This window comes from Dermacentor albipictus, chromosome 4 (genome assembly GCF_038994185.2).
Source record: "Dermacentor albipictus isolate Rhodes 1998 colony chromosome 4, USDA_Dalb.pri_finalv2, whole genome shotgun sequence".
In the NCBI taxonomy this organism is placed as follows: Eukaryota; Metazoa; Arthropoda; class Arachnida; order Ixodida; family Ixodidae; genus Dermacentor; species Dermacentor albipictus.
Genome location: NC_091824.1, coordinates 48,590,325 through 48,614,275, shown reverse-complemented (window position 1 = coordinate 48,614,275; position 23,951 = coordinate 48,590,325). Strand labels below are relative to the sequence as shown.

The 23,951-nt window shown below is 47.4% G+C and overlaps 1 protein-coding gene across 1 annotated transcript in view; it reads right to left on the bottom strand.

Annotated features, from left to right (window-relative positions):
• Positions 1-2,009: 2,009 nt before the first annotated feature.
• Positions 2,010-23,951, bottom strand: part of LOC135915389 (mucin-5AC) — a 50,191-nt gene continuing 28,249 nt past the window's right edge. The window contains exon 8 of the mRNA XM_065448426.2: positions 2,010-18,757. Coding sequence (XP_065304498.2) covers positions 15,978-18,757 — 2,780 coding nt within the window. The 3' untranslated portion in view covers positions 2,010-15,977. The remainder of the gene's footprint in view (positions 18,758-23,951) is intronic.

The window sequence follows — 23,951 nt, the reverse complement described above, 5'->3', positions numbered from 1 at the left end:
GTGGACTGCAAACGTAGCGACTGGCAATATGCCAAGCTGCGACATCGTGTCCCTCTGCAAGGCAGCGTACGAGCGAACTGGCTGCTGCGCATCGGACTGCCGCTATCCGATCGGCGCCAGGATTTGCACGTTTGTGGCCGTCACTTTACACCGGAAGATTACTAACGCAATAGCGTTTCGCGAGTCCCGTATTAGGGCAAACGTTAGCGCAAGGGGACAGGGTCTGGCCGCTTGACTGTGCCGTAACGGGACGAGCCGAGATGAGCAGAAGGGCAAATGTGAATGGTCTGCACGGTGCAGCCACCTGGTGGCATAGAGCTCAACCATACACAGTAGCAGCAACGAAGCGAATTCTTCTTTGCTGCTGGTGCGTATTTTTCGCAGGAGTGTAATCATCAACATGTTTTTTAAATGTTTAAAATGTTTTACACTTGGTTAGAGCAATGTTAGCGCTTTGTTTGTCTGGTTAAGCACTGCGCCAACAAGTGTCTGGACCGTGCAGACGATCAGGCCGCTCACGTACGTCTACGCCAAAGTTCCTTCATCAGCTTGAGTTTATGCCTCCAGTCATGACCAGCTTGCCTGTGGTTAACGGAATACCAGACACGTTCGGTGCTACGACAGCATGCTCGCAACGCACGCTGCTTCGATAGCTCTCACTTGGGGTCGACAGCCAAGCGGCTAGCGGAGAGGTTTCGCGCGGGCGGGGCGGGCTCCAAAACCACCGGAAGTGGACGATGTGACGTCGCATCGTGACGCAGGACCAGTGAAGGCGGAGCTTAGCCCCGCTCGCTCGGCGAACGAGTTGAGGAGGAAAAGCGTGGCTGGGGAGGAGGGTCACTTCTAATCGCTTGTAGCTCCATTAATACGTAACGCTTCACTTAAATTGTGGTGCGAATGTTCTACTTAAGCTGTACCCTACGCGTCTACAAAATTTGTCCGAACCGTTTCAGGGGCCCTTTAGGAGAGAGAAAGATAGCGGTTTGGATCAGAGAGCGAACAGGTATAGACGATGTTCTAATTGACACCAAGAGGAAAAAATGTAGCTGGGCCGGTCATGTAATGCGCCGGTTGTATAACCATTGGACAATTAGGCTTACAGAATGGGCACCAAGAGAAGAAAAACGCAATCGACGACGACAAAACACTAGGTGCAGTGATGAAATTAGGAAATTCGCGGGCGCTAGTTGGAATCGGTTGGCGCAGGACAGGGGTAATTGGAGATCGCAGGGAGAGGCCTTCGTTCTGCAGTGCACATAAAACATGATGATGATGATGATGACGATGATTATGGAGGTGGTGGGCCCCCCCCGAAAAAATATCCTGAGTACGTGCCTGATAGCTGTCAAACTCTCATGAACCAAATACTACAGTAGACTCCCACTAATTCGACCTCAGTTATTTTGACTTCCAGCTGAATTAGAATGCACTGGAAAGTCGTATCTAGAAACCATAAATTGCTATGGAAGAAAAACTAATTTAGTTCAAACGTGAAACCACGTCGCTTTAGTTAATTCGGCCCCAACCTGCACCCCTCACATTCACAGCGGTTACTACGCGCTTGAAAAGACACACTAAAGTGATGATGATGATGATGACTTGTGGTGTGCCCTGAGCGATGTTTCATTTGATAGTCTTGTCAATGTCGGCGATAGTGTTGAGAAGTCGGTCTCTGAAAGATGACAACGTGCACAGTTATAGCAATCTGTATTGAAGTAGTCTGTCGACAACAAAATACTTCAGGACATTAAATAAAATTTAAATTTGTTCATTTTGCCACCGTTATTTCGGCTTTTCGGATAATTCGACCAAAACTTGTGGTCCCACAAGAGTCGAATTAATAGGAGTCGACTGTACTGTAATGACCCAAATGAGTCAACTGACGGACCACCTTTAGAGATTACATTCACTTCACACCTGGATGGTGCACTGAGCGGCAACGCAAGAAAATCGAAGTATTCGCATGATAGCACACTGAACTTTCAAGAACTTGCACGTCAACCCACATATGCTGAATTAAAAGTGGTTTATTCAGGAACATGAGCCAACTGATTTCAAATTTTATCTTAAAAGGACAAGGCATGTAACCAAGTAAAACTGTGTCTTCACTGTGGCAAATATGACACTTTTAAAACAAAGTACGATTACATCCTATTTAGTGTGGACACGTTACCAATCGATCTTGCAAAATAAACAAGATGGGCACTGCCTTCATTTTAAGCATCAGTGCTGCTGGCACTGTTGAATAGGTGACAGTGAAACACACCAAGACGTGAATGCCTCCTCTCAAAACAACAACAGCAACAGAAAGCAGGCAACATTCTGCAAAAGGGCATTGCTCGTCAAGAGTTGAACACTGGAACAGGACATACAGCTTCACAACATGGATTTCTCTACCAGTGTCACAAATATTTTTTTTCTCAACTGTACAGGTTTTCTCGCTGGGTGGCTCAATTTACCCTAAACGAGACTCCAGGGATTCACATTATTTAAGCAGCTGAGCATGGTACAGCTGTCGATTTCACCACCCCCTCCGTTTTCTCTTTTTATTTCACAGGAAACTGCGTATGATCTTGCCAACGCTAGTATACACAAAATCACTCACTGTGCAAAAAGCGTGCAATAAAAAAAAAAGTGCGAACAATATCAACATTTTTGTGTGCATTGCTGCTCTATTAACACTGCCATAGTGGCTATGTTGACGGGCAACAATACTTTGCGGTACTTGAAGAAAAAACGAAACAATGATACATTGTTAAGATCACGCTATTAAAAGCTGTACTACAATTGCAAAACAAAACGAAAAGAAGATTTTTCTTACATACATATCAGCCTAGCATTTACATATACAAATTATTGCAGGCACTATGTAAAAACGTTGTGCAAACGCCCCCTTGTCCAGCACAATCCACTGACTGCTGACTTGAACCGGTTCGACGACTGCTAACTAAAATGCCATGCGACAATCATCTCCACAGGAAAAAGTAAAAAGAAAAATGTACAAAGGCTGGGAACGCCAAATAGACGAAAAAAAAAAGAAAGCAGAGAGACTTCGTAAAGCAGGAGTAGTAGGAATAAAAGACGCCAAATTGACGACAAGTACCACACATGTTAGCGTAAATGCCGTAACTCTTTTCTTGCCTCGTCTCCTTAAAAATCGCACAATGGTCATCGTAGAACTCTTGCACCTCATCCCTTCAGCACCATGCGACACCAAATATGGAGAAAACGTTTCCAACCATATCGCAGCCGGCCAAATCAATCAACGCACTGCAAGGTATGAGACCACGGGAAAAGTTTCTTGGAGCCAGGACGATGTAATGTTTCTATACCAATGTTATTCCTTTTCACGCTTGGTCAGTGGTTGGGGCGGCCATGAAGGGAGGAAAGGAGCAGGAGCGACCACTGTGCAACACAAGTGAAGTCAAGAGGGTTGGCCCAACATGCGGTCATGTCATGGTAAGCTGTGGCACCTTCATCCGTTCTGCCATAGCCGCGCTGAATGCACGCCTTTCCCAATAGCCAATAATAGGTACGACAGCTATGCGTGGCTGCCGCAATCACGTGTTAAAACTAAGATGACAAATGCATATGTTGCAACAAACGACCGAAATTGGGCAAGCATATTGGACAGAACGGTTGACAAAGGACCCAAATATGTGTGCCGGGAACCAAGCACCCTCGGCCGAGTTCGCCGAACACGGCCACATGTTAGGCTGACTACTTGTGAGGCAAAGGCAAAGGGTATGGCTTCACGGAGAGTTGGCTAGCGAAGGCTGGCTGTGTGATGTAATGCTCCTTCGTAGGTTATGTCCTTCCTTCGTGGGAGCGGGGCTCCGCCCACATTATAACTGGGATCGGCTGGTCATGAATGGTGGAGAAAAGAAGAATCCAGCAAAAGGAGCCTGTGACAGTATAAGAATTCAGTACAAACTCCGCCTACAAAAAGATGGAGGACGCTTAAGCTTCGTCCTTAAGAGTGGAACGCGATAGCATTCGAAGATCCCTGACTGCTTCTCACACTTCCCGGCAACTGGAGCGCATGTAACCGTAATCTTTACCAAGAAATGCTGGCCGCAAACGCTGTGCACGAAGGCAGGCTTTCTGGTAGAAACGCAGCCTCTTGCATGAGCTGCAATGCGGTGGAGGCGAGCGCCACCAGGAGGTATTGCAAGGAACCGGGTGCACCACTCTGTGGCCACCCCCCCGAGATACTCACGGGCCGGAGCGCAAGAATGACGGACGCCGTGGCCGGTTTATGAATAGTAGGAACGCTGGAAAAGGGGTTTCTTTGAGTTTTTGCGTAACAAAATTATGTTTTCTCCTATCAACAAATTACAATCCAATGCTATCATGTCTAGCTTGTGTGTAAGTCATACTTTACAGATATTTCTACATATTTTAGCTTGAGAAATTCAATTAGTTCAGTAGCTTCCTTGCACCACATGGAGGGCCTGTGTATGGGTGGTTCAAAAACCTTTTTGCCAAAACGCCTGACACTGGATGCTGACGACACCTGATTTTCTGCGACATGGGGCCCTTAATGCTATCGCGTTAAAACCACACTGCACCCGTCCTGTGTGTCACCACGCTCCAAGAAATAGTTCCCAAGGGAAGCTGACAGTGAAATGGAACAAGCCTGACTGTGCCGTGTTGCCGTGGAAACAAGCAAATGTAATTGGCCGGCGCAGCTATACAAATCCTCCGAACTGAACAGCGGCGCATTCAGCACTGTATCCTTGAATTCTCAGACTATACTTTCAGCAAAATTGGAGTGTTGCCATATTTAACAGATTTTGTATTATATCTGGTGGTTCTTGGGCTTGGTTAGGGGCAAAATTTACTTTCAGTGGATTCTTTCTTAGCAGATACTGATTGAATTTTTTTTTGTAGTTTTGCAAGACATTTAACAAATTATGTGTTTTCACAAAAAAACACAGCAACACTAATCTGTGCAGTGCTAGTTTTTGACAGCATAGATGTTGCAATGAATCTGTTCAAATAACTTCTTCCTATGCACTTTGTGGTGACATGAAACAAATGTAGCACTGTAAGAATTTATCCATCTCAGATGTACCTTGCAAGTACACAAGGCATCGCCATCAATAACTGACAGGTGCGCTACCCAATTGTCTGTTTATTATTGTCCTTATTCTTTGAAAGTCTCCTTACTGGATCTTAAGCAGATTTGCAAGATACACGTACAGCAGTTTTCGGAAAGCTGCTTTAGCAGAATTTTTGAAAAAAATATGGCAACACTACCATTTATCCAAGAAGCGTGTCAGCCTGAACACGACTGCATTGCCAACCAGACGCTCACACGAACACGACAAACTGACGGAACTTGCTACAACAGCGACTACAAAATCATGCAACATGTGCTCCTAGGCCAAATTTCTTTTATCGGAATGGAAAAAAAAAATGTGCATGGTCATGCACAGGCATGGCCAGCTGTGGGCAAATGTTCTGGCTGCCACGTCCAAAGTGCTCTGAAAGCTAGTTTCTACAACCTCTTTAGGACAGTGCAGGTAGTGAAATTGGAATTCTCTGGAATTGCTTGGGATCCACAAGTTCACCGGAATTGTTCGATATGGTAAACACCTTTTCTCTAACGTTTTTTTTTACAGCGTGTAGTGTTAAAAAAGCAGATCCCCCCGCCCCACATTTTTTTCTTTTCCCCACAGTCTGCATTCTCCTAATACACTTGAGAACGCTAGTATAAACATTTAAATTCAGCCAAACATGTAGTACAGCTGCAGGTTTGGGTCTGTGCTCTTTTCAAGGACGATATTTAAAACAAAAAACAAAAAAACAGGAAACTTGGCCACATGGACAGAGACGCGGGTACATATGAAGTACGCGGGTACTGATCATTAAAGTGCACGAACGAACACGAGGACATAGGCAGAAACTTGTCCTGCTCCCTTGTTTTAATCCATGTTGACTGCTGAGGTTTAACAACCCAAACTGACAGAGGGGCCTTGCGAGAAGCTTTAGTGCAGAACTCTGGACAATTTTTAACGACACAAGGTTTTTAAAGACCAACTGCAACAAAATTTTGGGGCAGATAGCGTAGATAAGAAACAGCCTGCACATGAAATTTTAAATGAGTAGATGCCTCATGAAACGCTTGAAAAAGTTGGCATTTCTGATGCCAAAACCGAAAAAATAAAGGAAACCCCTATTACTGCTCACCAGAAGTCAAACACAACTCAGATTACATGACTCCTTGGCATGAGCTCCCAGATTAGGCACTGCCTGCGGTTGCCCACTCAAAATTCCCTAAGGCGATGTGCTGGAACTTGCATTGTATCCACTGACTACCAAGTGCATGCATCATCTGCTTAGGCACTATTAAAAGGCTGCTTATAAGATTATTTGGCAATTACCAGCCCTATAGCTTTGCAGAGGTTGCTTTAATAGCTTATGTATGTACTACTCCTTTATTACCAATTTAGCCAAAGTGAAATTACACTTCAGTTGGCCTTTAAACATGTCATGTACGCAAAGCATGGTACATAAGCGTTTTTGCCTTCCACCACAAGCAGAATGCGGCAGCCAAGGCCAGCAATCTAACCTATGACCTCAGCACAGAATTCCATAGTGACTGAACCACCGGAGCCATCTTTTTTTCTACCTATGTCATAATCTTCGCTCGCGCTCATTAATCGATCATCAGTGCAATACAAACCAACCAGCCAAGCATCGTGTGATCAGGTACACCTGGTAAAATGCTAGCGATTGAGACCAATAAACTTGAGCACATTTGCTAAGCGGGGCACCCAATGCGCGTGCAAGGCGTGCGAAACAAAACAATCTCATGTGCAAATGCCTTGTAGGCTTAGTTAAAAGCACCAGTTCTGTTGAATGGTTAGATACAGGAGCAACGCACTCGGGAAGTAGATGACCAAGGCACATCGATTCCTTGCTGTACGATAGCTGGATGGGACTTAGTCAGGCGATCTTTATTTCGCTTTTTTCTATGCATTTTTACCGGCACTATCATCATATTCTTGTTAAGAGTATACAGTTGAAACTTGATGTAATGAAGTGATGACCACGCTCGAATTATTTAGTTAAATCGAGAAGTTTGTAAAATGGATACAAAAGTTTTCCGGTCCTTCGAAATCTAGAATTGTAATGTAGTGACACGCAAAAGCTACTGCAGCATCGTATTCGACGCTAATCCAGTCATCTGTCGCATAAACCATGAAATAACGAAAGCAACTACTGCTGCCCCTCGCGAGGCGATGTTGAGTCCGCAGTTCCATGCATGAGCGCGACGTGCAGCCTCGTCAAAATAAAGCTAGGGACATGACTAGGGCACCTAGATGTTCTAACGCATTAGCTCGAGAGTGCATGCTCGAAGAAAAACCCATCTTTGTCAAAATTAGAAAGAAATCAATGCTTTATTTACTAATTTAATTCAGGAAAAACTTCGTTAAATCGAGCTTGGCCAAGTTAGTTTCGTTAATTCGTGTTGATGACAACATTGAACCCTATGGGTATTTGCCGGGGAAACGAAATTTTTTCATTAGATCAGGAACTTCGTAAAATCGGGTTTCTTTAGATACAGTTTTAACTGTATATGTATTTTAACTGTCAGATAAACATGGACTCATCAGTACCCAAATTTTGGACAGAGGTGGCATTTTATGGTCCACTTAATACAATGTTTAAATACCATGCACATTTGCCTGTTTTGTTTGCTATAACTCACAATTATGTGCCATTCACAATGTGGAAGTAAAGAAATTTCGGGTTTTACGTGCCAAAACGACAATATGATCATGAGGCATGCCACGGTGGGGCACTCCAGAGTAATTTCGACTACATGGAGTTCTTTAATGCACATCTAAATATAAGCAAGAGTGTAAACTTTATTTTCAAATCAATAAGATTTGAGTCCGGCGTCCTTTTAGTGGGTCAGGGCACCCGCCGCGGACGCGGTTCCGAGACCTTGTCTCGAAGCGGCTTCCTTGGCTCGCTGGACGGCCCAGAGTTGTGCTGTCAGGTTCGAGCTGAGCAGTGTGGTCTTCCAGCGCGAGCGGAGGCTGGCGGTGGAAGGGACGGAGGGATCGGCACTGCCCGACTTGTTTGTTAAGTGCCGCCATTCCCATAACATGTGATTAAGTATGGCAACCTCGCCACACGATGTGCATCTGTTTGTAGAGTACATGTCTGGATATATGGCGTGCATGAGTCTGGGGTTTTTGTAAGGATCTGTTTGCAATTGTCTGAGGTGTATTGCTTGCGTCCTGTCTAACCTGGTGTGACGGAATGGGTATATGTGCCTTTGTAACTGGTAGTGTGTTGTAATGTCGTGGAACCTGGTCAAACAATCCACCCACGCCCAGACGTTTGCGGTACCCCATGGGCGCTCTTCCTCCGATGATGCTCGGTGAGTGAGGCCTCAAGCAACGCGGTGTGCCGCTTTGTTGGGGGTGCTCAATCCAATGTGTGCCGGGATCCATAGCTAATGCCTTTGGTTATCGAAGTCAGCCTCTCCCTGGTGTGTGGAATGTCGCTGAAGTATGTGATACGCCTCTTGCGAGATGCGCCCATTTGCAAAATTGTAAATTGCCGTTTGCGAATCGCAGATCACGTATGTCGCTTTGGTTTGTGTGAGGGCCAGTGCTATGGCTGCTTCCTCTGCCGCTTCGGCATGCGCCGTGTTCACGGTGACGCTCGTGAGGTGGTTGCCTCGGTGGCTTGTAACTGCCACCACGGAACTCTTCCTGTCTGGATAACGGGCTGCATCGGTGAAGACCGGCTCCTTGTTGTTGGAGTAACTTTGGTTCATGTGTTGTGCCCTGGCTTTACGTCTCCTCGTGTGGTGTTGGGGGTGCATGTTGCGAGGCAATGGGGGTATGTATAGCTAATCGCGTATAGTTTTAGGAATTTCCACTTTGATGCCGTGCTGCGTGTGATACGTGACGCCGAGTTTTTCGAGCACGTGTCTGCTCGGGCGGGTTTTGGATAGGCGCTCGAGTTGGGACACTTGTTGCGCCTCCACGAGTTCCTCGAGCGAATTGTGTGGGCCTAGTTCTAAGAGCTTGGTGATGCTGACTCCGGGTGCAAGTCCCAACGCACATTTGTACGCCTTGCGTATGAAGGCGTTGAGCTTGTTTCTTTCCGCTACCGTCCAGTTGTGAAACGCCGCTGTGTACTTTATTTGAGAAATGACAAAGGCTTGTATGAGTCGTACGACGCTGTCTTCGCGCATGCCCGCGTGTTTGTTGGTGATGCGTCGAATGAGCTGCATCGTACTGGTGGCCTTTGCTGTTATCTTGTGAAATGCTTTGCAATTGCCTCCCTTGTGTTCAATCACCATTCCTAATACCCGAATTTTATCTACCATCGGGATGGGTAGGCCGTTTGATGCCATTAATTGGATATCTTCCTTTTCCAGGGGGTTGTAGCCTTTAGGTGGGCACCCCTTTCTGGCCAGTCTATATAGCAGCAGTTCGGATTTTTCGAGTGAGCAGGCAAGTCCCGTGCTAATCAGATTGTTTTCCACGCATTGAATGGCCTGCTGTAAACGTTGCTCGATCGCTCCGTCACTGCCCGTTGTCGTCCAGATCGTAATATCATTCGTGTATAGCAAGTGATGCAGTCTTTTAATTTGAAGCAATCAGTCGGGTAACCCCAGCAGGACGAGATTGAAGAGCATCGGCAAGATCACCGAGCCCTGCGGGGTACCCGAGCTCCCGATGTTGATTTGATCTGACTCTAGTTGTCCCACTCGCATGCGAGCGGTTCTTCCCGTGAGGATGTGTCGGTTGTAGTTGTACGTTCACAGTCCGAGATTTAGCTTGTCTATTTGTCGCAACATGGCATCGTGGTGAACGTAATCGAAGGCCTTCTTCAGGTCTAGCCCGAGGATGGCTCTCGTCGAGCGCCCTGGATTGTCTATAATTTGATGTTTTAGTTGCAGAAGGGTGTCTTGCGTGGAGAGATGTCTTCTGAACCCAATCATGGTGTGTGGAAATAATTTGTTGTCCTCGAGGTAATCCGTGAGTCTATTGAGAAACGTGTGCTCCATCAACTTGCCCACGCAAGATGTGAGGGAAATGGGACGCAGGTTCTCCAGCTGTAGTTTCTTTCCGGGTTTCGGTATCAGTATGATTTTTGCTTCTTTCCATTGCTGGGGTAGCTTGCCGTGCGCCCAACACTCGTTAATGTACTTTGTGAGTTTTTCGATCGATCCGTAATCGAGATTGCGTAGTGCCTTATTGTATATTCGATCGGGGCCAGGGGCCGACTTGGTGTTGAGTTTCAAGAGGGCCGCCTGGATTTCGGCAACGGAGAATTCCGCGTCTAGGGTGGCGTTGCTTTCTCCCGAATAGTCCGGATATATTTGCGGTGGCGTTTGGGATACGTAAAGGCGTTCCACATCCCGTAGGAATTGTTGCTCCATTCCCCCGTAAGCGTGTATGATTTTGTATATGCCTTGCATGTGTGTGGTCTTGGAGTTGGTAGGATCAATCAGGTACCGCAGTATCTGCCACGTGCAACACGTGGTGAGTTGACCGTCCATCTCCACACATTTCTCTTCCCATTGTTGTTGTTGCAGGTTAAAATCTAAATAAAGTCTAAATAAAATCTAAATATAAGAGCACAAGTATTTATTGCATTACACTCCCACTGTAATGTGGCCCCTGCAGCTGGTATGAAACTTGCTACCACAATGTGGGACCGAAGGTGTAATCACCTCAGTGAGAAGAAAGAAAGAAAAAAAAAAAACACTGGTACCGTCTGTTAGTGTCACGGGAACACACAGCATAAGTGTCTCTGAACAGTGACAGACGGCACTACGCAATGAAAATCTGTCCCTTTTCTTCCAGAATCGCTGCAGATGCACAATTCTGGTTTCTTCAGGGCAAAACAGGCAATCACTGCGCCTAAACCATTAGCCAAAGTTCACCATCAATATGCAAAATTTGAGTACTGATGAGACAACAGGTAAGCTGAAACAAACATCTATACCTGTTTCCCTAATTTATGCAACATATTATGCAAGCATATTTTCTTTAATAAATGAAAAGTTGGAGAGTTTTGTGGTGTCTGCTCATATAGTGATTCTTCCTTTCTTGGTTTTGTCGACTGCTTTTCTTTTTTATCAAGCTGCTTGGAAATAATGGATCTCTAGCGATTTGCCCAAATTACCATTTTCGTCCACTTGGTCCCGAGTGCGTTGCACCTGTACATTTATGAGCAACTAATTAGCCAGCCATGTTGCACTACGTCATCCCATGATGAAGTGGCATTCGCTCCACATGACATAACACAAAGTACTACTACCAAAATTTGACACAACTTATGCCCTCAGTGTTTCAGCGAATGGATCGACTAGGGTCAGAAAACTCTATTTCCCTATTAGCATGTTAAGTGTAGTGCATAATAAAATGACATGTGCTTTCCATAGGGAGAAGAAGCCTGCGCGTAAGTTAGCCTCACTTGTCTGGTGCCTTCAAAAATACAGGTTCATCTTATATCAAGTGCACTGACAACAGTGGCAGAGACACGTTGCCCTCTTCTGCAAGCTCACACACTTTTTCCAAACAACAAAAGTGGTTACCACTTCTAATGGTGTGAATATTACCTATTGCCCAGTTTTCTGGCCAAACAGTCACGACAACTTTGTCATCTTAAAGGTATGAAAGTCTGTTCATAATCCCGCTTGCACTGCATTCCAAGGTAATGTCAGCTACTGAAGAAAAAAAGGAACCCTTAAAAGATGCAGAAGATATCCTTCCTCCACTTTCACAGAGAAATTGACAAAAGTGCCAACCGCATCACCACAACATTATACTTGTGCCAAGGGAACAAGATTTACGTGCATGGAATTACTTTTGTCGCTAAGTTCAGACTTTAGCTGCAAGCTGTGAACCTTGAGCTGCTTTTTGCCCTCTAAAAACAATCCATTTAAGGTTCCACATTATTCTATCAAAATTTAGTTTTGACACATTTCTTGCATTCATGGCATTGTTAAGTATATACAGTAGCATAACAGATTAACAACTTTGCCTTTTCCGTAAACTTCAGCGCGTCCACAAATGTCAACTCCATGCCACAATTCTAAAAAAATACTCGAAGTATGTTGTAGTGAGAGATGCTGTAGCGGGACACATGGATTAATTACAACCACATGGGATTCTTCAATATGCACCTAAATCTAAATAGACAGGCAGGACTTTCTGTGTTCCGCCCTCATCAGAACGCACTCGCTGCAGCCAAGAGACAACCTTGAAATCTTGTACTTGGTGACTAAAGAACAAAATGGGTTAAGTAAAAATAACACATAGAGGCTAAATATGACTGGTAAAACTGTTTTGTTAGCATTTCCCAAAAGTCCTATGACTGAATGACTAACTCTAATGTATTCCAAAGCGACCCAGGGACTTCGAAAAACCTTGTTCCCTGCTGTGGTGATCATGCAAGAAATGTAGCTGACAGATGCAGCAAAAGCTTTTCTATAGTACCATACTTTATCTGTAAAATTTTTCATCCACTTTACTAGGAATTAAAGAAAAGGTTCTCACTTTATGAAACCTCCTATATGATGGTTCTGACTTGGACGAGGTTCTTTGATGTAAAAGCCAGCCAGTCAACCTGACTATTATTCTCTGGGCAGAAGTCAGCACAACATCCCACAAATCTTGTCCCGTTGGCACAAGTGATCCACAAACTTTTCATTGCTACTAATATTTCTTCTCATGCTAATTTTCCATACCCCACGTACAGGTTATCAATCGCGAAGGTGTAAATAAAGCTTATCAATTCAAACTACCGATCGTTTTGGGTGACAAGGAGCACATCCTAATGCCATAAGAACCATTTCCGCTAATGCATAAAACACTCTACTACAACATCCCATGCACATACTAAGCATGTGGCAGGGGACTTCACTTCTGCTTCTGCCATCGCCAAACCCAACGCACCACTCGTACCATCACGACCAACCTTCTACAGACTACTACAGAGTTTTTTACACCTCTGAAACGACACGCCAAACATCAACTTGGTCACCCATGCTAGTGAACAAAGAGAACACTACAATAAGGTGAGGGAACTCTGAACAGAAACAAACGGCAAAGGTGGGATTACTATAGTACCGGGGTCAAAAGCACAAGCACTAACATATCAGCTTTGTAAAAGACAAAAAAAAAAGGAAAGAGGTCAAAAGCTACTCTCTTTTAAAATCTGTGCGCCCTCAAAAAATGAAGATACACACGTACAATATATATATATTACAAACAGGCGACATTTTCTGCCTACTCAACAGGAGCCTTCTGCAAGCACTTCCATCTGCTTTGCCTTCCATCACAATATAACACAACTGCGATAAAACAACAGTGCTTCAAGAGTGAGGAAGAAAAAAAGAGTAATTAAAACGGGGAAACGACCGAGCTGAGGAACTCGCAGGTTGGCGCACATGCCACTGGCAGCCACCAGTTTTGTTTTCGTTGAAAGTGACAGTAAAACCGAAACTTCGCTTCCTCGATCATTCTCACGGCGACTCAATTACCGAGGTGACAGGCGTTGATGAAGCTCGGACTCGTTCATTGTTGTTCTGTGTTGTAAAGGGACACTGAAGGCCACTTCTAAGTGAAGCTCAAGATTAAAGCCAGAGTGACAGATTAGTTTCAAAATCACTAATCCATACCTGATCTCTCGCAGGTTAGCGACAGATGAGGCCCCGAGATGCCAAAAGCATGTTTTTTTTCCCTTTTACAGGTAATCACATTTTCATAGGCAGGAAACTGGCACCAACATAGAACAGGATTGAAAATGACCCCCTCAAAAATCAAATTATGGTGTTTAACGTCCAAAATAACATACGGACTGCGAGGGACATTCTAGTGAGAGATTCCAGATTAATTTTGACTACCCAGATTCTGTAATGTGATCCTGAAACACAAGCATTTTTACATTCCACCCGCATCACAGATCCGCTTTGGCGGTGGTACTGTCATCGGTGATGAGCTAAGTGCTTGGCCAGATGCTGGGGCAGGTGGAGTCAGTGAAGCATGCAGGAACGTATGTTTGATATAACCGGGAATATAGAAGTACAAAGTTTGCATATAGTGAAGCATTTTAAAAGGCTTGGGTAGATTTCCAGCAGTGGCAAAACAGACCCTGATAAGACTGCCTGAAGGATGCCAGAACTCCCTTATAGCTACGCCTTTGATGTACAAGTTGCTCAGACTGGAATTTATCCGTGAAAGTGTTTTTCTACAGGACTGTGAAGCTTCCTTATCTGCGGGCTACCAACTAAGAGCAGGCAGCAGTGGCATTGCCTCCGAGACTGCTGGTGCAGCTACCTAATGGGCCTTATTCATTGCGGATGGTTTAAATAGCAGAAGGAAGTGTGCGGCCCCTTTCTTTCTCAATCTTTCCTGCAACTAAGTCACTTCCTGGGGCGAAACGAACGCTCAAGGTTTCTAGAAGGCTAATCTAACAACCTAGCTTGATCCTGCCTTCACTGTACCTTTAATCATCAGGCCACAGTTAGGACCCCATCGTCACCTGCCACAGCTCGGTCCACAAGCTATGAAGTTCGCAGCCATAGAGTTTCTTAGCGTTACCTAAGAGGGAAAAACGGCACTGCAGTGCTGCTGTTTCCATGGCAACACACGGAAGTAGGGCCTTCGGATTACCATTGTTTACAGAAAGCCAAGACACCCTGAAGATGTGTCCGAGCAGCAGCCATGCCCCCTGTTACAACAGTTCTTTCAGTCTCCACTAAAACGACATACAAGAGGCTATTTTTGTGGTATCATCAATACAATTGTCATTAAAGGGACACTAAAGTGAAACAACAAATCAGTTTAGACTAATAAAGCGTTGTTTGAGAACACTGCAGGCAGTCATTTCAAAACAATAGTTGGATTATTGGATGAGAAAATGAAGGTCCAAGTATCAGTATTTGAATTTCGCGCCGAAACGCAAGCGCCGGTACGTCAGCGTGACGTCAGGGATTCCAAAGTATGTTTTCGCATTTGGGTCGCGTTGGCTGTATAAAGGTTCCCGAAACTTGCCATGTTTAATATTTGGTTCCTTTAGAAGACAATGTAGTCAATCTGTACCGCTATATATAATTAGTAGGCCCTAGAAGATGCCATCAAAATGCAAGACGTCACAGCCCCCAGGTGCGGGAACTTAAGTAGGGGTCGCCACCCGTATTTCGTTCTTGCGCTTTTTCTGGCTTACCAAACGTCTTATCGTTGTAAGAGTGGTGTTTTTGGCGTTGTAGAACGGTAATTTACTGATGCAGAAGAAATCATTTTTCACTTTAGTGTCCCTTTAAAGCATGAGCACTCACACCAGAATGTACAGTTATGTTGAATGTGAACCCTACCACTGGCTAACTGAATTTTAAGGAAAGACGAGAAGGTAGCACTGAATGTGTGCCAGTTTCAACAATGTATGCTTCTGTCTTCCTCTCTTTAAATGTACGTGAGAAAACGTTACTGCATCATGTAGAAGAGAGAAGCAAGATTTGGGGCAAGAATTCAAGCAGGCTTTGTTAGCACAGTCATGACTGTTTTGGTCCGAGCCAAGTTCAAGACAAGCCATACCTTTCTTATGCCGGCATTCCCTTGGTTTTACAGTGCCCTTTCAGAAACTCGCATAGACAGTGATGCCAGATTTCCCTCTAGGTAGTGTTTAAATAAGCTCCGTGGAAATCCACCAGGTGGAGCCAAGTTTAATAAATGATTGCCATCCACCTGACAGTAGAATGCTGTAAAGGGACCTCCTTGAAAAACAAGATAAACATTTGAGGAGATGCTCATCCTGGCCTAGCTAGTATTGTATTGAGAAACTCTATGGTCACGGCCAACAAAAGGTCACACACCTGTCAACCTCTGGTGTACAAGAATTCTCAGCAAAAAGATAAACAGTGGCTGCTAGTGGCATCAACTGCCCTGTGGGAAGCTCAGCTCTTAAAAAGAAGGTACCTCACTGCCCACTCAGGTCATCTCGTCATCCTCGTTCTCAGCAGTGAAGTCCAACTCCTTAGCAAACTTCGAGAACTCATCACAGTCCTTGAGGTCTTCTAGGGTAGACTGCAGCTCGGCATCAAAGTCGTCATTGTCCTCAAACTTCATGGCTGGCTCATTCTCCAGGGTGCTATTCCAGTCCGATGCCAAGAAGACGTCGTCCTGCTGGGCCAATGTCTCGGTGCCGGTGTAGGTCAATGGGTCAGCAGCTGCGGCAGATTGCTGGGGAAAGTTGAAGCACTGACCCATGCTCGGCGTGGCTGGATACGACTTGGAGAAGCTGTCGACCGCGCCGCTCGAACTGTGAGGCTCCATTTCCTCCTGGAGCAGCAGCATTTGGTGCACAGGCACTGAGCGGCTGCGATTGGCCGAAGGTGCACCACTGGCCAGCGGGGTGTTCTTGAAGTACTCCTGTATCTCGTGTGCCAGGGGGTCACTGCCAGTCATGCTCAGTCGCTGGGGCAGGACGGGTCCCGAAGCATGGCGCTGCCGTGCAGATGACGAGGTCGACGGCCAAAGCAGTGAGGTGTTGGTGGTGCTCTCCTTGAGGCCAGCAATCCAGCTGGGGCTCGATGGCGGTTGGCCCATGCCCGAGTCGGTGTCACTGGGCACCAGGCTGCTGCAGTCATTGAGCGAGGGAGCTGGAGGTGGGCACGACACCAGTGGCGACAGAGGGGCTGACTGAGGAGAAGGCGGTGGCACGCTTGATGCGGAGTTATGACGTGAACGCAGCAACGTGGGTGTCTCGCCAACAGCCGGAAATGAGAAGCCCGAGGTCTGCGTGGCACTCTCTCCCACCATGGGGGAGAGTGGAGCACTGCGTGGCGACACAAGCTGGGAGGGTGGGCCGCCTGGGCCTGAACTGTGGCGGGCACGCCCTGGGAGCACCGTGTTGTAGCCATTGGTGAACGTGACTGCCTTGCCAGGGTTGTAGGTGGCATTGTGACGCACGCGACCGGCCGTCACCGGGGTGCTCTGTGGTGAAACGAAGGGCGAGCCAGACACTGACGATACACCCGAGTCCACTGCCTGGAAGGGTGTCTGTCGAGGTGTGCCGCTGTAGCCGCTCTGGCCGGAACTGTGCCGTGACCTCGTCCACGGAACGGGCGTGCCTCTCGGCGAAACGAATGGGCTGCTCGTGGCACTTGGTGGCTGTGAGGATGTACCCACCGCCACCGATACCATATCTGTGCTGGTGGCCATCACAGGGGAAGAGAGGGAAGGCAGGAGGCTGTCGGGGTGGGGAGTCGTCTGAGGCGAGATGGGCGTGAAGAAGCGCCCCCGGCTGTTGGGGCTGCAAGGAACAGGTGCAATAGACACATGGCTGGCCCCGATCAGAACTTGGTCCAACGATGCCTGGATGCTCGGATCACACACAAGGTGTCCCGCGTCTGCAACAGGGTCTTTCAATTTCACGAGTCCGTCGAGTGAAATGGCACTAAGGTCGTCCTGTTGCTGCAGTCCGGCGCTTTTGGAGACTAAGTTTGTCCAGGCACTTGTTTTCCAGTGGACCGTCGACGAGGACGCACTATTCTGAGGCACAGTGACCTGCTTGAGCGTTGTTCCATTCTTCAGATTATCCAACTGCCCCAAGAGAAGCGCGGGGTCTATACCGCACTCTAAGCCTGTGCTCTGCTTACCAGTGTTCAGCAGTTTAGTGACGTCTTTGCGGTGGTACGAGCTAGGGAGGTTCCTCTCCAGCAGCATTCGCAACTGAGAAAGCTGGGCAGTCTTATGCTCCGCGCAGTGGGCCTTGGTCACCTCACTCACTGCCTGTGCAGTAACTTCATTACTCATTGTCCCTTGCGAGAGTTCGTCCTTGCAAGCAAGCCTCTCCAGAACTGAGGTGTCATATGAGGTGTTGCCATAATACTCGTTTAATGCTTCTTTCTCCAGGTGGCCCACGCACATTTCCTCCTTGACTGACCCTTGGGTAGGTACCAGAAGGTCCAGGCTGGCTGATTCCAACTTGAGCGTCCCGGTGCCATCATCGGTGTGCCGTCTCTTGCAGAGCAGAGCCTCTCCATCCTCCGAGTGCCTCTTCATGGTTCCCGCCGACACCTCGGTGCTGGGCTTGGCGTCCCAGTCCGAGCTACTGTTCACTCGATCCCTGGGCACCTGGAGCACCGTCTGCGAGGCTATGCTGCTGAGCTTGCTGCCGCACGACGATCCGGCGGCCTCCGTAACCGGGTCCGCACAGACGACGACAGGCGACTGCGACGAGGAAACCACCTCAGCCGTGGGCGTGGTGAGGCCGCCTTCTCGGCTGAAGTGCACGACCACTGCCGTACTCCGGCAGGTGGCTGGCTTGGGCTGGATCTTCTTGTACTTGCAACCCGGGGCCGTGGCGACCATGGTGCCGGTGCCCGTGGTGTCCTGAGAGCCAAGCTGCAGGCCCTGCACGGTGGGGACAAATATGATGTTGTTCCCTGGCGTGGCAGAGGTTTGCAACTTGAGTTCTGCGGGCTCTTCCTTCAGCCTCCGTGCCACATCTCCTTCGGAGGAGACCAGGGACGGTGAGGCCTGGTCCCGTTTGCCCTGTGGTGTGGCAGCCAGTGCTCGTCTCTGCTGGGAGGAACGGCCATCGGTCGGCGTGCTGCACTGCGAAGACTGGGCCGAGTGGGAGCGCTGCTCGGTGAGCTTGCGCTTCTGGTCGCCCAGCCTCTTCTTCTCTTGGAGCTTGCGCTGCAGCTGCTGCTGCGCCTCTCGCCGTTTGCCGGGGGTTCGAGGGGTGCTGCTGGCTTGGCTTCCTGCAAGTCGAAAAGCAGCTATAACACCATCGCACTGCTCGCTCCTCCCCGACTTGGAAGACACAAACTGCCTTTACCAACTCCTACGCCCTCTAATGTCAAAGCACCAATAAAATGCTTGTAATGCAAATGCACACCTTGGGGGACAAAAGGAGTGTCTAGTTAGGGAAAACCACGAGGAAAAAGAGAAAGAGAGAGAGAAAGAAGGCTGTGGGTACAACAGCCTATTTAAATATAAAATTACCTTATTCAGTATCTAGAAATGCTCGTTTTGGCTTTCTGGTGTTTGGCTTCATCTGCGTGCTTCACGGTGTCACAGCTACAATGCGCCAAGTTAAAAAGAATGACCCAATAATGACCTAACTGCGCTCCATGCCTGACCCAGTTGTAGAATAATTAAAGGCTACAACCAACACTCTGTGGAGGTAACTTCGCAAGTGCGACTACAAAAACTGCTGCGTGAGTCTCTTTCGGGCGGCGGCGTACACAGCGGCAGCGCACGCAGGAGCCTCGAAGGAATGATTCTCACTCGCCGGCGTTCGCTTCAAGACTGAACGTTTATTTTACAAAAGACATCGCAGTGACTAGAAAAGGAAGAGAAAAGAAAATATAAAATCCAAGTTGTCCGTTGGCCGCACTGACGCCTTCGTCCTTATCGGAAGAGCCGGCCATTCGCGCCCAGCAGGCGTCCGCTGAAAACACGAGGCATGGATCAGGTTGCGGGTCGAGGCGCCAGTCGGGACGCCAGCCCAGCGGGGCGCCCCCTCGTCCGTTCGCCGGCTCCCTCTTGGTGCGTCGCCGGGCCACAGGGAGCTGTTTTGTCCCCGTTCCTATTCAACATTACTATGCGAGGCCTTCCCACACTTCTCGACACCCATACCCCACATTAAGCACTCAATATACGCCGACGATATTACCCTCTGGACAAACTCTAGCTCGGACGGTGAGATACCAGATTCACTTCAGCAGGCAATCGACACCGTCTACGCTTACATGCAGGCAAATGGTCTCGTTTGTTTGCCCACCAAGTCTGAACTCTTAGTTGTACGAGACAGACGTGTTCGCCGACCCGACCCTCAAGAGCCGATCACGCTCCATATTGCCACCCACCCCATAGCCCCCGTACAGACCATCCGCGTGTTAGGCATGCTGGTGCAGAACAACACGCAGAACTCGGAAGCCATCCAATGCCTCCGAACCACAGCCCACCAAATCAACGGCCTAATCCACCGCATTGCCACTCGCCGCAGGGGAATGCGGGAGACCGACCTCTGCCGCCTCACACAAGCCTACCTCATTAGTAGGATTGTCTACACATATCCTTATTACCACCTCCGCCGCAAAGACGAAGAGGCGGTAAATAGCATCATCCGCTCAGCGTATAAGGCGGCAATGGGACTGCCCCAGTCCGCCAGCACATAGCGTCTGCTCCAACTTGGAGTATATAACACCCTCACAGAGCTGATAGAGGCACACAAGACTGCACAGATACACCATCTTTCTGGTACCAAACATGGTCGTTACATTCTTCACCGTCTTAACATCAACCCTACAGGTGACATCCACCCCACTGCTCCCCTCCCGACTGGAGTCTTCAGTCGGCTGGTCATCAAACCCATGGCCAAGAATATGCTACCTGGCCGCCACGACAGGCGCCGCCAACTGAAGGCACAAGCCTTAGACGTCACCTACTCCGCTGATGAACATGCCATGTACGTGGACGCGGCGAAATGCGGCTCTAACACATACGTAGCCTGCGTAGCAACGCCAACCACCACTCTCATCAGTGCCGCTACAGTGTGCACGCACTCCTCCACCACTGCCGAAGAGGTCGCTATCGCGCTAGCCATCGCGGATCCCCGCACAAGCACGGTCCTCAGTGACTCTAAACAAGCCATCCAAAATTTCTCAAAAAACTCACTGTCTCCCCGCCGCACACATCCTCCGCGGTTGCGCTCTCGACAGAACTGTAAGCTTAGTGTGGGTACCTGCTCACGCGGGGAACTCTGGGAACGAAGGGGTCGACCGTTTAGACCGAGGCCTAACTAACCGGGAGGCCGGCCCCTCGAACCCAGATGTGCTCGCAGGGGCCCCCAAATCCTATGCTGAAATTACAAATTTCTACAAGGAGACGAGACGCGTGTACCCGCCTCCCCACCCCGACCTCGAACGAGCGCAAGCCACCATGCTTCGCAGACTGCAGACCGATTCAATTCTCAGTCATTCTAGGCTTTATTTAATCACTGGAGGGGATTACAACCCCGTATGTACTAAGTGCGACCATGGAGTGTTCGCCACTCGGGCACACATTCTCTGGGGATGCGAGGGTAACCCTCCCCCACAATCATTACTGCCAGCTCCCTCCGAAGAGGGTTGGAACCAGCTGCTGACAAGAGCAGACAAGAAAACGCAACTGGCACTCGTCTCGTGGGCCCAAGACGTCGCCCCCACCTGGGAGCCACACTAGGCCTACCTGCCCTAACTTCCTACCCTGCAGTGGCAAATAAAGTTGTTTCTCTCTCCCCCCAACAACGGTTGCAAGAAACATGCGACGGTCGCTAGCAATTCTCAACACCAGTAATGGCATTGTTTTTACAGGATGTTCAGCTTGACATTGCTGCAAAATTTCTGCTGGTGGCGAGCCTTGCGTCTGAGCACACAACAGTTTGTGACAGTGGTAAGTAGACGAGCAGACTGAAGCCTACGTTATAAAACATATAGAGCAAGTTGTCATTTGCCACGTAAGGCCAACGAGGACATGATCATGGTGTAGCAGCTATCTCAAGGGAACTTGACTGGTCATATTTATGACTGAAACGGTCTGTTACACGGCCGGTACTACTTCCTCCTCCGCACAGCTCAGAAGAGTGCTGCTGTGGTGCAGGAGCGGGAATTGAGGTTTATATGTTGCGGGATTTCCTTTGTTTGCAAAAGAAAGAGCCAATCAGAGAGTGCACAGCACAAACTATTGAAATAGATGTTTTCGAATGTGTTCCAAGATGCGCACTGTAGTACTGACATATCTAAAATAAAGAATGCACTGATATTAACAAACAGTAATACCAGCGTTGTGGAAAATGGAGTGCTGATAAGTGTTATCTAGAGCATTAGTGCATTTCACCACAGGTACTGAGGACAAATTTCTCGAAACCGGTGCTAAGCACATGATTTCTGTTAAATGAATGTGACTCCGTTATTTCTTGTCTACAATTCTGAAATCAGGGCATTTGCTCTAAAGTGATTACTGACAAAACGAATGAATGAATTTTTAAAACTTAACTGACACCCCTCAGCAATTTGTTTTCCAAGTAATATCTGCTCTTTCAAGTAATCCAGCTGACTTGACAGAATTACAATATCTAGCATAGGAGCCTTTAACAAGTCTGTTTTCATTAAAGTAGATAATTGCTATATGTGGCCTGCGTATCACCAATAAACCTAGCTACATGTCAGTACAATTTTGTTTCCTTCCATTGTTTTCTTATATAATGTGTGCATTTGATCGCAAATACTGTCAAGTGCCATCATCTCCACTGTTTGTCAGTGCGCTTAACTAGGAGCAATGGAGAAGGCCTGTCACTATTACTTCATGTCCACTCAATAACAAAGGCCTCTCCTGGTAATCTCTAGTGACCCAGATGATTTCACACCATGTCCCCAATTTCCTTAACCTCACCGGATCACCCAATCCCTAACAGCAGCCTGTCTGCGTTTACCTTCTTTGGCACCCATTCTGCAAATCTTATGCGTCACTGCTTACCTTTTGTTTCAATGAAATGTCTATACAGTAGAATGCCTCTATAACAAACACCTCCACAACAAAATGACTTACAAAGCTGATGCTCGTTACAAAGGATTATCATCATCAAACGAAAAATGGCCCGTTATGTCTGAAATCCATTATATCCAAAATTAGGGCCACAGTATCTTGTGAAATGGCGGAACTCCGCATACACCGTGGTCAAACCAAAAGATGATCGCAAATACGGTGAAAACACTGAAATTAAAGTAAACACATAACATATAAACAGGTTTAAATGGTAGTCATACAACCACACAGCATGATGCCTCGCTGTCTGCCGTTTTACGGACGTTGGTCACCGACAAGTGGCAGTTTTCGCACACTAGAGCATATAGACACCCGCACAACGGCAAGATTAAAAATGTTAGGTTTACCGCACGAGAGCATACATACACTGGCCCAACGACAAGGCTAACAGCCAGAACACTGGCAGCATGCCGACCACCCGGCTTGAGTGCGTTGCCACTCGCGGTGATGCAAACATAGACTACTGTTTTTCATACAAAACAGTGGTCGGTTGAATTAAGTGTCTTAATATTATTTTTTTTGCAACAAGCAATGACCCGTGTGAAAGCAGCACGTATGAGAGCTGCGGTAAGAGGCAAGTTCAACTCGGAGCGCAAGTCTGGTCACTGCTCTACTGCAGGCGAGACAGTGCGTCCGTATCACACACTTCGTGCCCTAGAAACTGTGAATAGCAGCCTATCGTCTTTTTTATGAGAATTGTTGCAAGGAGAAATAAAGCGTTATCAAAATGATGTGTTTTGAGATCGTTGGTAGTTTTTTTTTTTTTCATGTGCCTAATGCCACGACTTAAAGCCGAGCTGGTTAGGCGGCAGGAAGCCACTTGCATCGACAATCTTGAATACTTCCCTGTTAAAAGAACTGCGTGGAATGCCGTTGCAGGAATCTTGCCGCTAATGTGTTTGTTGCCCAGGAAATAAAATGCATTTTCACACGTTCTGTGAGTGGCCGAAAATAGCTTTGTGCAGCACACTGTCACACGCACACACATCACCACAGCATATAAAGTACGTTCTGGTTACACCATGCAGTAAACATTTCCCCCTAAATTTGCACACTGTGCCCGATAGTCCATTATAGATGGGTCAGTTAAAAGCAGAGGTTGTTGCATCGACAATACTGGCAGACCAAACAAAGTGAGAAGAATCGTCTGGTATTTCCAAACTAACTTGTATGCAGAGCCACTGTAATGGGTGTGGACTGCATAACGAAGGATTGCCTATGTATTGGCCGAATTCCTACAGTTCATATGCAATGTGAGCGCCCCTACAGCGAAGACCACTAAAAGGATTTTGCATGTCCAAAACAAAGGCATTATGTGTCCGCGATGGCCGATTCGTATTGCTTTGCAATGAATGCACATGGATG